The sequence below is a fragment of the Phascolarctos cinereus genome, unplaced genomic scaffold (genome assembly GCF_003287225.1).
Source record: "Phascolarctos cinereus isolate Bilbo 61053 unplaced genomic scaffold, phaCin_HiC Scaffold_1;HRSCAF=81, whole genome shotgun sequence".
Taxonomy (NCBI): Eukaryota; Metazoa; Chordata; class Mammalia; order Diprotodontia; family Phascolarctidae; genus Phascolarctos; species Phascolarctos cinereus.
The window spans coordinates 203227535-203243030 of NW_027555514.1; the positions used below are offsets into that span (position 1 = coordinate 203227535).

General features: G+C 36.2%; 1 protein-coding gene across 2 annotated transcripts in view; it reads left to right on the plus strand.

Moving 5' to 3' along the window:
• The first annotated feature begins 247 nt into the window (after positions 1–247).
• The window catches only part of GXYLT1 (glucoside xylosyltransferase 1), a 94650-nt gene continuing 79401 nt past the window's right edge, over positions 248–15496 (plus strand). The window contains exon 1 of one of the 2 annotated variants that reach the window (XM_020979762.2): positions 248–573. In XM_020979762.2, coding sequence (XP_020835421.1) covers positions 353–573 — 221 coding nt within the window. In that variant the 5' untranslated portion in view covers positions 248–352. The remainder of the gene's footprint in view (positions 574–15496) is intronic. The other variant, XM_020979761.2, reaches the window with a different exon arrangement.

Genomic DNA, 15496 nt, shown 5'->3' on the forward strand with positions numbered 1-15496 from the left:
CTCTCAAGCAGCTCACGTTGGATACACAGGCTTGTCAGGGAGCGCTCGCTTCTACCTTCGTACCCAGGGGTCGCTCATTCCCGGGGAACCAGGTGTTCCCGTGGCAGCCAGGCTGACTCACACAGTCATCTGGCACCGAGGTGCTGTCGTCACCCTGGCTCTTGACTGCAGGTTTGGAGTGAGGCCAGGGAAAGGGGAAGAGGAGGGAGGAAGGAAGGAGAGGGAGGAGGAACTTGGGACTGCGACTGCGCACGGGGATTCAGCTTTCAGTTCGTCAACGCTGGGCTACTGGAGGCAGCTTGCAGAAGCAACCGCTGCGGCCGCCGTGGGCAGGCGGTGGCTGGAGGAAGACATGCGGCGTTACCTGAGGGTGCTAGTGCTCTGTCTGGGCTGCGGCTTTTGCTCGTTGCTTTACGCCCTCAACCAGCTCTCTGTGTCCCTGGAGGAAGAAGAGACTGGCGGTGGCGGGAAGCTGAAGGCCGCAGCTGCTTCCTGGCCCACTGTTAGTGGACGTGTAGATGGGAAAGGGGCGCGAAGCGTAGGCCCCAAGAACCACCCGGGCTGGTCCACCAGGTAGGCTGGCTTCTTTTGCTTATGTGCGACACCCCGCCCTCTAGAAGAGCGGAGGGAAGCGTGGCTTCTTCAGCCGGGCCGGGGCAGGTATATTGTCCGGTTCTTCGGCCGCGCCCCGCCTCTCCTTCGGTCCCTCCAGTGCGGTGTTGCTGCTTCACTCCCGAAGCGCTGAACCGCAGCCTCACATTTCGGTCCTTGGCTTTAGTTTTCAGCCTTCTGCCCAGATCTCTGTGCTGCCCTGTGACACTTAACTAGTTAAAACACAGCTCCCAGTTTGTGGTAGGTGATTTTCATGGGTGTATCACGTAATTAAAAGGAATCGCTTGGAAGAACTTTTCTGTGCCTGTTTAGTTTAAATATTTTCACAACACAGCTGAAACTGGAGAATTTAAACACAAGGTAGGGACTCTCCCAAACTTCACTTACTGAAAGGGATTCCCAAAATTTTTTATGTTAACATTTTCGGGTTTAGGCATCTTTCACATTATTAGTAATTCTCCTAAATCTAGATGCTTACACCTACTTTTGGGCTGTTGTTGTTACACTTTGGAGTTTAGTGATTTTCCCAATTTAAAAAATCCCCACTGGTGTTGAAAACAAAAATAATTCACATATCCATGGAGGCTCCCAACCAAAATAATCCACGTATCCATGGAAGCTCACCAGTGAATTAAAAAAAAAAAGGTATTTTAAAGATAGATTGTATTTTGTCAGCACCTATATACAACTTGTCATGTTTGGAATTAACTTGGATCTACTGGAGACTTTTAAAGCCAAAATAATCACCTCTACCCTTGTATAACTGAACCAGTGCTTATCCAGAAAGAATTTAGGCATACTATATGCCAATTGGTCTTTTGCATCAGTGTCTTCAGTGACAGAAGTCTTTCCTAGATGGGAGGCGAGTTTAAGGTATGCATAAAGAAGCTAGGCAGCTCTTTTGTCTGGTGGATTATTAAGACATCTGAGACTTCCCTGCTTGTGAGTACAAAAATATCATCTAAAGTTAAAGAAATTACTTTTGGACCTATAGTATAGATAATTGACGGTACTTTGTGCAGATCTGAATATTATGAGAAATGATATTTGAAAATTAAGTTGTATAAAATTTTGTAATTATATTTATATTACCAAATAATTTGGATTTACTTGTAGAATGATAATGAAATACTGTTAAAACAGGAAATGATATTGCATGACCATTTGGCACAAAATATCTTCCAATATCAATCATTTAATCTTGTGCCAATAATTCAATTTGCAGTACATACTAGCAGTTAATATTATTAGAATTCATTTGATTATTTGAAATGTAAAATAAAAGCCCCTGTAGTATTTGAACACAGGGATTAGTTTATTGACTGTCACTGAAATCTTTAATTTGGTGTGTAAGAGTAGTACTATTATGAAGAGTAGAGTCACTTTAAATTAGTTTAGCCTTTGTTATAATGAGGATGTGTTGATATTTTACTTTTAGATCTCCATGATAGAATTTGATTGAGAATGAAGGTAGGTACTTAAATATGAAATTCTGACTGTTGTGAATGAACCCTTTCAGAGAAGAAGTATCTGAGAAGACCAATGTTGCAACTTAGAGGAATTGCTCTGATGAACTTAGACTTTTAGTTTATTTTGAAAATTTTTTTGATTTCTTTTTCTTTTTGTCACCTTTATTTCTTAGTCTAATCCCTCTCTTTAGCTTCAGAGTGATTCTTTATAGCAAAGAATAAAAGAGGAGAAAAAAAAAGTAGAACAATACTAATCAACACTTCAACCAAATCTGACAGTGTATGTAGTATCCCACATCCATAGTCCCTCATCAAAGAGGGGAGATGCAGTGTCATATCTCCTTTTTGGGGAGTAAACTTGGTCATTATAACTATATACAGAATCATAGAATTTGAGAGTTGAAAGGGACCTCAGAGCCTGTCTAGTCCAACCCATATGTATAAGGAATCTCCTTGATATTATAACTAAGGAGTGGTAGGCCAACCTCAAAGCTAATATATGCCCATGTAATGTATTTGATTTTTATTGTTTTGTTGTTTTTTCCATTTAATTTGTTGTCATTGTTTTTTTAGTTACTCTCACTTAATTTTGTTGATTCATAGAAGTATTCCTATGCCTCTCTGTCTTCTTTATACCGAGTTTCTTATAGCAGAATAATATTCCATTACATTCATGTACTACTGTGCTTACTGTTTGATTATTTTTTTTAAAGCATTTAATTTGGTTAGAGATTGCTGGTGGCTCAGTGTACTAAGTGGTGGGCCTGGAGTCAAGAAGATCCCAGTTCAAATTAGACCTCAGACACTAGCTGTGTGACCCTAGGCAAGTCACTTAACTTCTGTTTGCCTCAGTTTCCTCAACTGTAAATGGGGATAATAGTGGGACCTATGTTTCATAGGGTTGTTATGAGGATTAAATGACATATTTATAAAAGTACTTAGCACAATGCCTGGCACACAATGAGTACTATATAAATGCTTATTTCCTTCCCTTTCTTAATAGAACAAAATTCCACATTACAGTCTCTTGTGGATTGGATTGCTTTAGGGACGTTGTAAAGCTCTTCTGCTGACAGCAATCTTCCTATGAAAGTCAAGGCTCATCTTTTTGTACTAACATTTTACTGGTGTTGCTGTATAGCAGTGAGATGTGAAGTACCACTGACTCTGAAAAAATAAAAACGAATATTTCCAGAGCACAGTGGAAAGGAGCATGGTGGGTGTAAGTAAGCTACAATTAACTACTGAGAAACTCCAGAGAAGAATAGGAGTAAAATACGGGAGGGATGACAGATGGAAAACCAGAGTGTTCTAGTATACTGTTGATTTTGAGAAATCACAGAAGGCATGTAGCACATTGGGTGTACTTCCTATGGTGAACTTTTGGGAAAATATGGACAAGAGTTGATTAGGATGGACAGGCATGAATGAGTTGCAGTTGACAGATCTATTTGTGTTTTTGTGTGCCCCAACTCATTTAACCATTTCTTTAATTGAATGCTACACGATTTACTTCCAGGTCTTTGTTATTGCAAAAATAATTCTCTCTTTCTCTCATAGTTGTTTTCATAATCTATTTCTTTGGGTCGCAACAAAATAATGGGCTTTCGGCAAAGGATATGGACACTTTAGTCAGTTTCTTAGCACAGTTCCAAATTGTTTTCTGAAAGGGTTGAACAAGTTCACAGCTTTACCAACTGAACATTGGTGTACTTGTTTTTCCACAACCCCTATAAATAACATTAAGTATTCCCATCTTTTGGCATCTTTACCATTTTATTGGATGTGAGATGAAACTTTAGTTGTGGTGTACCCTTCTTTTACTGTTATTTCTTTGGGTTCCATATGGTAGTTAATTTGTAGCCTTTTGAAAATGGTTTCTTCTTATATTTTGAGCACCCAGTTACTTGATTGTGGTTATTGTACTTCATTCTCTTAGAGAATCAAGTTACAATGTGTCCAAGTGGCTTATTAGACCAACACAAGCTCAGAATGCTCTATGCAGGTGGGGTGCAAATAGTCCATATGAACATTTGGGGTAGATTCTCTAAATTTACATATCTTTAGTTCTTTTGAGCTTCTTCAATTTTGCTTTGTTCGTAGAACGCAGTACCTTCTCTGATGAGGGCATGCTTTGCTGGGTGGTCCTGTGCCGGTGTCTCCTATGTCACACAATCAGTTCCAAAGTTCTTAAGAGAGACTTTGAGTGTTCTTGTGTTGCTTTTTCTGACTACCGTGTGAGCACTTGCCCTGTGTGAGTTCTCTATAAAAGAGTCTTTTTGGCAAGCATACACGGAGATAGGTAAAAATGGTGAAATAGCATGGGTGATGTCTTGATTCATGTATAAATTGGATTTAAATGAGGCAGAGTTACATGAAGTCATCAGCCTCACTCTTTCTTCCGGAGTCATCACAGTCCAGTGGCAGGACAGAGTCAAGACAACTGGTTATGGCTTGAGATGCAATGGATGACTTTGGCATCTTCGATGTCTAACCAAAGTCTATGTGCTCCACAGCCCATTTCAGCTGCCTTCAAGGCCGTCAGAACAAATTGTTTTCATCTGCCCATTCTACCATGGCAAGTCTTCACATGCTTGGGGTAGACATCCCCCTAACTCACCAATGGGTTTGAGACCCTTCAGTTACCCTCAGCCTGATTTAGTCCCTCTGCTGAAACAATTTACTGGTGTGTTGCTACTGCACCCATTACAGTTTCTTGGCGCTGCAGATGAGAGTTAGGTAGATCAGATGGACACCAAAGGTGAAAAGCAGCCCTTAAAAGCACTTGGTAACCCATACATCAGAGGTACTAGTCTTCCTTGAACACACCCTATACCCCACATGTTACTTATATATTGATTGGTTGGTGGTTGTCTTTTGAAGAAGACCAAAAATGACATTACTATATTAGAGGGATATCAGTACGTGGTTGATCATGCCAATATGAGCTTGGAAGGCTGTACTACAGATTGGGCACAAGTGTGAACATTTGGAGTGGATATGTCTCTAAATTTGTACATCTCATATTTCTTTTGAACTGCTTCAATTCTGCTTCACTTGTAGAGCATAGCGCCTTCTTTGATGAGAATACTCCATGCTGGGTGCTCTCCATGTCTCCAGTGTCTCCCATGTCACACAAATGGATTCCAAAGTTCTTCAAAGAAACCTTGACATATGTATCTTGAATATTCAAGAGACCCTTATCTAATATATTTGATAATAATTTTTTGCCCAATTGACATTTCCCTTTTTATCTTAGTTGCCTTGCGTTGATTTTTTTTATGTAAAAGCTTTTCAGTTTTGTGTGATCAAAATAATCTATTTTATCTTTTGTATCTACCTCTCTCTTTGTTTTTTTTTGTTGTTGTTAAGAACTCACCTCCTAGCTTTAACTATGAAAAGGTCCATAATCTGGTTATCTGCCAATTTTTTCTTCTAATTTATCTTTAATGTTCAGGTCCTGTCCATTTTTAGTTTATTGTGGTATGTGGTGCAAAATTGTGGTTTAAGCCTAATGTCTGCCAGACTGCTTTCCAGTTTTCCTAGCAATTCGTGTCAACTATGAAGCTCTTTCCTCTGTAAGTTCTCTTTTTTGGTTTTATCAAACCCTGGGTTAATGAAGTTCAGTTACCCCTGAGTTTTCCTTTAGATAGTAAGGGCTTAATCAAGTTGTAATAAAAGAACTACTCCCAGTAAAAACTTTATATTGTTGCTTTTTAATGTAGCAAATTAAATATTGAACAGAGAAAAAAAATTTACTCAAAGATATAAAAATTATATTAATTCAGTACTTATTATTGTCCACTAAGGTACAAAGCATCATCTTAAGTTATAGAGATACAAAAGTAAAAGCATAAAGAGCACAGAATAAAAACAAAATAACCTTTTTTTTTTTATCTTGTTTTTGATTGGCTCTGTGATTTTACTGGTATAGGGAACTCCAGTTGAGAAAACATCTGACAATTGTACTGAAAGGCTAAGCGAACTTACCTTTTCATTCCCATCCAGACTATTTCTTTCTGCACCACCCCATGTAAGTCTTTTCACTCTTGAAAATGACCCCATTCCTGTTTCCCCTTTCTCTGACTGATCAGTGCCTCCTAGAACTTCCATTTTAAGAAAAGGGCCCAGCCCAGCCTTGTTCACCCCTTCATTCCTTTCTGAGTTATGCTCCTGACTCTTTGGACATCTTTCTCCATCATACCTCCCCCTCCCCCCTTCAGCTTCCTTTTACGTGTTGCCTTCTTCCATTAGAATGTAAACTCTTTTCAGGCAGGGACTTTCTTTTTACTTGTATTTTTCAGTGCCTGGTATATAGTAAACACTTAATATATGTTTATTGACTTGACTCCCTATGGTTACACCCCTCATATTTGTTAGTCAAAACTTCAACCCAAGTTTCCTTTAAAAAAAATTTATTTTTGGTGAGGCAATCAGGGTTAAGTGACTTGCCCAGGATCACACAGCTAGTAAGTGTCAAGTGTCTGCAGTTGGATTTGAACTCAGGTTCTCCTGACTCCAAGGCTGGAGCTCTATCCACTGTGCCACCTTGCTGCCCCTAAAATTTTTTTAAAATTCTGAACTTAAACATCGACTAACACTTCCTGTACTGTATATGAAACTATGAGTCTGTTATGTGTATGGCTTGCTTTTCTTTTTTAAGTGTATAATGGATTTCACAATTTTTTTTTCTGTGCAAAATAGAGGAAGGTAATTTTTACTTTTTTTTAATTTTTAATTTTTAAAAAATTAATTTATTTTGAATTATCAGCAATCACTTCTACAAGCTTTTGAGTTTTAAATTTTTCTCCCCCTCCCTCCTCACCTCCCTCCCTAAGACAGCACACAATCTGATATAGGCTATACATATACGTTCCTATTAAACATATTTTCACATTAGTGATGTAACTAAGAATTAGAACCAATAGGAGGAGCCACCAGTAAGAGGAAACAAAACACAACAGAAGGAAAAAAAAATAGCAAATGATATGCTTCGATCTGCATTCAAACCCCATAGTTCTTTCTTCTTTGTGGATAGCATTTTCCATGGTGAGGCCTTTGGAGATGGCTTAGATCCTCACAATCACTTTTAAAAGCTCTTTTGCTTGTCCATGATTCCTTCTGGCCTTCCTTTTGTTCCCTTTTGGCCTCTTTCTTTTCTCTCTCTCTCTCTCTCTCTCTCTCTCTCCCCCCCTCTCTTTCTCTTCCTCCTTCCTTCCTTCCTTCCTTCCTTCCTTCCTTCCTTCCTTCCTTCCTTCCTTCCTTCCTTCCTTCCTTCCCTCCTTCCTCCCTCCCTCCCTCCCTTCTTTCCTTCCTTCCTTTAACTCTAGACTCCTTAACTTTTCTCTACCATTAGGAAAAAACAAAAAAAGAATTCTGAAGTCTTTCCAAGTTGTTTTTCTTTATAATGTAGAGGTAGTTAGTGTTGCAAAGGATAGAGCCCTGGACTTGGAGTTAGGAAGACTCAAGTACAGATCCAACTTCAGACACCTACTATTTTTGTGATCCTGGACAGATCACTTAACTTTTTTCTGCCTCAGTTTCATCTACCTCCCAGAGTTGTTGTGAGGATGAAACAAGACAGTATTAGTAAAGTGCTTAGCACAGTGCCTGGCACATAGTAGGTACTTAATAAGTACAGGCATACCTTGGAGGTATTGCAGGTTTGGTTCCAGACCAACAAATAAAGTGAGTTTCACAAAGTTTTTGGTTTCCTAATGCATATAAAAATTATGTTTACATTATACTGTAGTCTATTAAGTGTATGATAGTATTATGTCTAAAAAACTGGTGTACATGCCTTAATTAAAAATACTTTATTGTTAACAAAATGCTAACCATCATCTGAGCCTTCAGCAAATAGTAATATTTTTGTTGGAGATTCTTGCCTCAATGTTGATGGCTGCTGCTGAAGGTAGGGATGGCTGTGGCAGTTTCTTAAAATAAGGCAACAATGAAGTTTGCTTTCTCAATTGACTCTTCCTTTCACTTGAACAGTTAGTTACATTGTAGGGTTATTAACTGGCCCAATTTCGATATTATGTCTCAGGGAATAGGAGGCCCAAGGAGTGGGAGAGAGATGGAGAATGGCAGGTCGGTGTTTAGACTCACCATCATATATGGGTGTAGTTTGTGGTGCCCCCAAACAATTACAATATTAACATCAAAGATTACTGATCACAGATCACCATAATAGATATAATAAATGAATATTTATTATAATGAATATAAATAATGAAATATTGCAAGAATTACCAAAATGTGACACAGAGACACAATGTGAACACATGCTATTTGAAAAATGGAGCCAGTAGAATTACTTAGTGCCGGGGTTGCTACAAGTCTTCAATTTCTAAAAAAAAAAATGCAATATCTGTAATATAATATAGTATAATAGTATAATAAAGTGAAATGAAAAAAATGAAGTATGCCTGTACTTGTTCCCTCCTCCTTTCCCCTTATACAAAATATCCCCCAACTTCTGCTTTCTTCATTTATATCATACATCCCTTCCCAAGTTTCTCTGAAACTATGTCTTGTGTTAATTCTTATGGTACAATATTTTTCCATTTTCCACATACCATAATTGGTTTAGCAAATCCCTAGTTTTTGGATACCTTAGCTCCCACTTCTCTGCTATAACCATTGCTATAAATATTTTTATATATGTGAATTCTTTTCCTTTTCAAAAAATCTCTTTTGGAATAAACTTAGTAGTGCTAACACTGAGTCAAAGGGTATGCATAGTTTAGTGCTTTTGGGAAATAGTTCCAAATTGCTTTCTGGAATGTCTGAAACAGTTTTACAGCTGCTCCAGCAGAACAGTAATGTACCTGTTTTTAACCATACTTCCAATATTATTTTAGGATTTTTTCTGCGAATGTGATGGGTGTGAAGTAGATCCTCATCATTTGTTTTTTGTTTTTTTAAGAAAGTTTTTATTTTAATCTTTTCTCAATTACATGTAAAAAGAGTTTTTAACATTCATTTTAAAAAATGATTTTTGAGTTCCAAATTTTCCTTCCTCCCTCTCTCCTCTCCCTCCTCCTTGAGAAGGCAAGCACTTTGATATAGATTATATATGTGCAGTCATACAAATCATTTCCATATTAGCCATGTTGCAAAAGAGAACATAGACAAGAAAAGAGAAAGAAAGAAAAAGAAAGTTTTAAAAGTATGCTTTGATCTGCATTCAGACTCCAACAGTTCTTTCTCTGGAGTTAGATAGCATTTTTCATCATATGAAATTTGAAATTGCCTTGGATCATTGTATTGGCAAGAATTGCAAAGTAATAATACAGTATTGCAGTTACTGTATACAATGTTCTCCTAGTTCTGCTCTATTCACTTTGTGTCAGTTCGTGTAAATCTTTCCAAGTTTTTCTGCAAACATCTTGTTCGTTATTTCTTGTAGCACAATAATAATCACAATTATATGCCATGACTTGTTCAGTCATTCCCCAATTGATAGGTGTTCCTTAATTTCCAATTCATTGCCACCACAAAAAGAGCTGCTGTAAATATTTTTGTACATTTAGGTCCTTTTCTTTTTTTTTTAAATCTCTTTTAGATACAGATCTAATTTATAGTAGTGATGGTACAAAGGATGTGCACATATTTCCAAAGTGCACTTTGGGCATAGTTCCAAATTGCTTTCCAGAATGATTGGATGAGTTCACAATTTTACCAACAATGCATCAGTGTCTCAGTTTTCTCACATCATCTCCAAGATTTGTCATTTTCCTCTTCTGTCATATTAGGCAGTCTAATGGGTATGAGGTGGTACCTCAGAGTTGTTCTAATTTGCATTTCTTTAATCAGTAGTGATGTAGAAATAAAAAAAAACTTAATGAACAAGACTAGTTGAAGGAGAAAAGAGAAAAGTGGAATCTACCTGACTAAATGAAAGGAAAAAAAGAGGGAATAGAAATATATAACCAGTTGAAAGCAGAAGAGAGGAACTAATGAGCAAAATCCTAAAGGATAAGTGGTAACAAACAAGAAGAGGGGATTAGGTGTGAGGGGAAAAGAGCCCGTAGGAACAGGGTCACTTAAAAAAAAGATTAAAGTAAATGAAGGAAAATAGTAAAATTGAGAAGGAAAGAAAATTACTATATATCAAGTAAATTTTAAAAAAGCAGTAGTTGCCATCATGCTATCAGACAAAGCAAAATGAATCATTCAAAAAATAAAAAGAGATAAGTGAGGAAGCTACCTCATGCTTAAAGGAACCAAAGATAACAGACCAGTTTCAGTAATAAACTCCAAATGCTTTAGCATCCAAATTCATGAGGGAAACATTTTCTAAACTTGAAGAAGAGAGACAATAGTACAACATTGACACAATATACCAAAATTTATGGGATGTACCCAAAGCAGTATTTAGGGAAAATTTTATATCTTTAAATGCTTGCATCAACAAAATAGAGAAAGAGCAATCAGAACAATGAATTGACATACAACTAAAAAAAGCTAGAAAAAGAGCAAAATGAAAATCCCCAGTTAAATACCAAATGGGAAATCATGAAAATCAAAGGAGAGATTATGAAATTGAAAGTTAAAAAAAATTGAACTAATAAATAAAATTAGTGGCTGGTTTTATTTTTTAAAAACCTATAAAATAAACCATTGGTTAATTTGTTTTTAAAGAAAGAAGAAAGAAAGAAAGAAAGAAAACCAAATTATTAACATCAAAAATAAAAAAAATTATCATCAATGAAAAGGAATCTAAAATAATCATTAGAAGCTATATTGCTTAATTGTATGCCAGTAAATCTGACAATGTAAGTGAAATGGATGAACATTTACAAAAATACAAATTGCCCAATTAAAAGAAAAGGAAATTGAATACTTAAATAACCACATTTTAGAAAAAGAAATTTGGGGCAGCTAGGTGGCGCAGTGAATAGAGCTCCTGCTCTGGCGTCAGGAGGACCAGAGTTTAAATCTGGCCTCAGATACGTAACGCTTACTAGCTGTGTGACCCTGGGCAAGTCACTTAACCCCATTGCCCGCCAAAAAGAAAAAGAAATTGAACAAGCCTTCAATGAATGCCCGAAGAAAAAATCCCAATCTGATAGGTGTGATGTGGTGCCCCAGAGTCGTTTTGATTTGCATTTCTCTAACCAATAGTGATTTAGAACATTTTTTCATATGACTATAGATAGCTTTAGTTTCTTCCTCTGAAAACTGCCCGTTCATATCCTTTGACCATTTATCAAATCAAAACGACTCTGAGGTACCATATCACACCTATCAGATTGGCTAAGGTGACAAAACAGGACAATGATAAATGTTGGAGAACATGGGAAAATTGAAACACTGTGCATTGTTGGTAGAGTTGTGAACTGATCTAGCCATTCTGGAGAGCAATTTGGAACTATGCCCAATGGGCTATAAAATTGTGTATACCCTTTGACCCAGCAATAGCACTTCTAGGGCTGTATCCCAAAGAGATCATAAAAATGGGAAAAGGACCCATATATACACAAATATTTACAGCAGCTCTTTCTGTGGTGGCAAAGAATTGGAAACTGAGAGAATGCCCATCAATTGGAGAATGGCTGAACAAGTTGTGGCATATGAATGTGATGGAGTACTATTGTGCTATAAGAAATGATGAGCAGGCAACCTTCAGAAAAACCTGCAAAGACTTATGTGAACTGATACTGAGTGAAATGAGCAGAACCAGGAGATCATTGTACATCGTAATAGCCACACTGTGTGATGATTGACTTTGATAGACTTGGCTCTTTTTCACTAAGACAACTCCAAAAGACTCATGATGGAAAATGCTGTCCATGTCCAAAGAAAGAACTGTGGAGTCTGAATGCAGATGGAAGCATACTATTTGCTCTTCTTTTTCTTTGTTGTTTTGTTTTATTGCTTCATTCTCATGGTTCCTCTCATTAGTTCTAATTGTTCTCTACAACATGATTAATGGGAAAATATGCTTATTATGAACGTATAACTAGAGCCTATATCAGATTACATGCCGTCTTGGGGCGGGGGAGAAGAGAGAAAAAGGGGGATAAAATTTAAAACTCAAAATCTTGTGGAAGTGAATGTTGAAAACTAAAACTAAAATTAATTATTTAAAAAAGAAAGAAAGAAAAAAGAAAAATCCTCAGGGCCAGATGGATTCACAAGTGAGTCCTACCAAATATTTAAAGAACAATTAATCCTAATACTGTATAAACCATGTGGGAAAATAGGTTAAGAAGGAGTCCTGCCAAATTCCTTTTATGACACAAACATGGTGCTGATACCTAAACCAGGAAGAGTCAAAACAGAAAGAAAATTATAGACAAATTTCCTTAATGCATATTGATACAAGAATATTAAATAAAATACTAGCTAGGAGATTATAGCAGTATATGACCAGGACAGGTGGGATTTATACAAAAATGCTGGACTGGTTCAATTAAGAAAACTATCGGCATAATTGACCATATCAATAATAAAAGCAGCATAAATCATGTAAGTATCTCAATAGATGCTGAAAAAGCTTTTGACAAAATACAGCAGCTATTCCTATTAAAACACTAGCAAACATAAGAAGAAATGAAGCTTTCCTTGAAATGATATGTAGTATCTATCTGAAACCATTAGCAAGCACCATCTGTATTGGAGATAAGGTAGAAGCCTTCTCATTAAGATCAGAGGTGAAGCAAGAATGCCCATTATCACCACTGTTATTCAGTATTGTACTAGAAATGTTAGCTATGAGAGTAAGAGAAGAAGAAAAAAATGGAAGAAAAAAAGGCAGTGAGGAAACAAAACTATTACTCTTTGCAGATGATATGATAGTATACTTAGAGAACCCTAGGGAATCAACTAAAAAACTAATTGAAATAACAACTTTAGCAAAGTTGCAGGATATAAAATAAATCCACACAAATCATCAGCATTTCTATATATTACCAACAAAGCCCAGCAGCAAGAGATTAGAGAAATTCCATTTACAATAACTGTTGACAGTATAAAATACTTGGGAGTCTTCCTGTCAAGACAAACCTAGGAATTATTGGTACACAATTACTAAACAAATTTTCACACAAATAAAGTCAGATCTAAACAATTGGAAAAATATCAGTTGCTCATGGGAAGACTAAGCCAATAGAATAGAAATGACAATTCTATCTAAATCAGTTTGCTTCAGTAGTGCCATACCAATCAAACTACCAAAAAAATTATTTTATGGAACTATAAAAACAAAACAAAACAAAACAGAATTCACCTGGAAGAACAAAAAGGCAAGAATATCTAAGGAATTAATGAAAAAAAACCCAAACCTTACCAGATCTCAAATAGCAATCATCAAAACTATCTGGTACTGGCTAAGAAATAGAATGGCAGATCAGTGGAATAGATGTATGTAAGACACAGTAGTAAATGATCATAGTAACGTAGTGTGTGATAAAACTAAGGACCTCAAGCTTCTGGGATAAGAGTGCACTATTTGACAAAAACTGCTGGGAAAACCAGAAAGCAGTATGGTAGAAACTAGGCATAGAACAATATGTCACACGGTATACCAATGTAAGTTGAAATGGGTACCTGAGTTAGATATAAAGGGTGATGCTATAAACAAATTAGGAGAGCAAAGAATAGTTTATCTATTCAGCAAACAAGAGATGGCATCACAAGATGTAAAATGGATAATTTTGATTATGTTAAATTTAAAAGTTTTTCACAAACAAACCAGGCAAACAAGATGGAAAAACAAGCTGGGGAGATTATTATTATTCTAAGGTTACCTGATAAAGGCATCATTTCTCAAATGTATGGAGAACTGAGTCAAATTTATAAGAATACAGATCATTCTCCAATTAATAAATGGTTAAAGGATGTGAGCTAGCAGTTTTCAGATGAAGAAATCAAAGCTTTCTATAGTCATATGAAAAAAATGCTCAAATCACTATTGATTGGAGAAATGCAAATTAAAACAACTGAAAAAAACATTTCACATGTATCGGATTGGTTAATGTGACAGAAAAACAAAATAAGTGTTGGAAAGGATGTAGGAAAATTGGGACTCTAATGCACTGTGGATTGATCTGTGAACTACTGCAACCATGCTGGAGGGTAATTTGGAACTCTGCCTATAGGGTTATAAAACTGTGCATGCCCTTTGATCTAACCACTACTGGGTCTGTATCCTAAAGACATTAAAAAAAAAGAACAGGACCTATTTGTATGAAAATATAGCAACTCTTTTAGTGGTAGGAAAGGATTGGAAAATGGGGAGTTACTGAACAAGTTCTGGTACATGATTGTGATGGAATACTATTGTTCTATAAGAAATAATGAGCAGGATGATTTAAGAAGAACCTTGAAAGATCTACATGAACTAATGCAAAATGAAGTGAGCAGAACCAGGAGAGAATATTGTACATAGTAACAGCAATACTGTATGATGACCAACTTAGGTGTTCTTAGCAATATAGTGATCTAATATAATTCCAAAGGATTCATGATGAAAAATGCTGTCCACCTCCAGAGAAAGAACTAATCGAGTCTGAATGCAGATAGAAACATAATATTTTTCACTTCATTTTTTATAGTATTATTTTTCTCTGTCTTTTTTTTTTACAACATGACTAGTATGTAAATATGTTTTGCATGATTGTGCGTGTATAACCTATTTCAAATTGCTTACTATCTCAGGGAAGGGTGAGGGAAGGAGGGGTGGGTGAGAATTTGGAATTCAAAATTTAAAAAAAAGAATGTTAAAAATTGTTTATACACATAATTGGGAAAAATAATCAAATATTGTTCAAAAGCAATGCTCTAAATCCCCGATATTAAGAGAAATTCAAATCAAACAACTCTGAGATTTTATCTTATACTGTAAATTTGCAAAAATGACAAAAAATAACAATAATCAATGTTGGAGGAGTTGTGGTAAGCATGGTGCACTAATATATTGTTGCTGGAGTTCTGAAATAGTATAACCATTTTGTAAAGTAATTTGGAATTATACAACCAAAGTGACTAAAATGTCCTTACCTTTTGAACCAGAGACTCTTTTACTGATCATATACCTTAAAGGAGGCCGTTGACAAAAAATAATTCCCTTAGAGTAGCACTTTTTGTGATAGCTAAGAATTTGAAACAAAGTAGATGCCCATTGATTGGGGAGTGGCTAAACAAATTGTGGTGTATGGATGTAATGGAATGCTGTTGTAGTGTAAGAAATGATACATGTGATTAATTTAAAAGATCATTGAAAGATCTGTATTAACTGATGCAGAGAGAAGTAAGCAGAGCTATGAAATCAATATACACAGTAAACTACCATAATGTAAGTGAAAAGAATGACAACCAAAAAATCAAAAGAAAATGTAACAAAATTATAATATTCAAGTAGGTCTTGAATAATGATATGAGAAGACATCTCCTACCTATGTCTT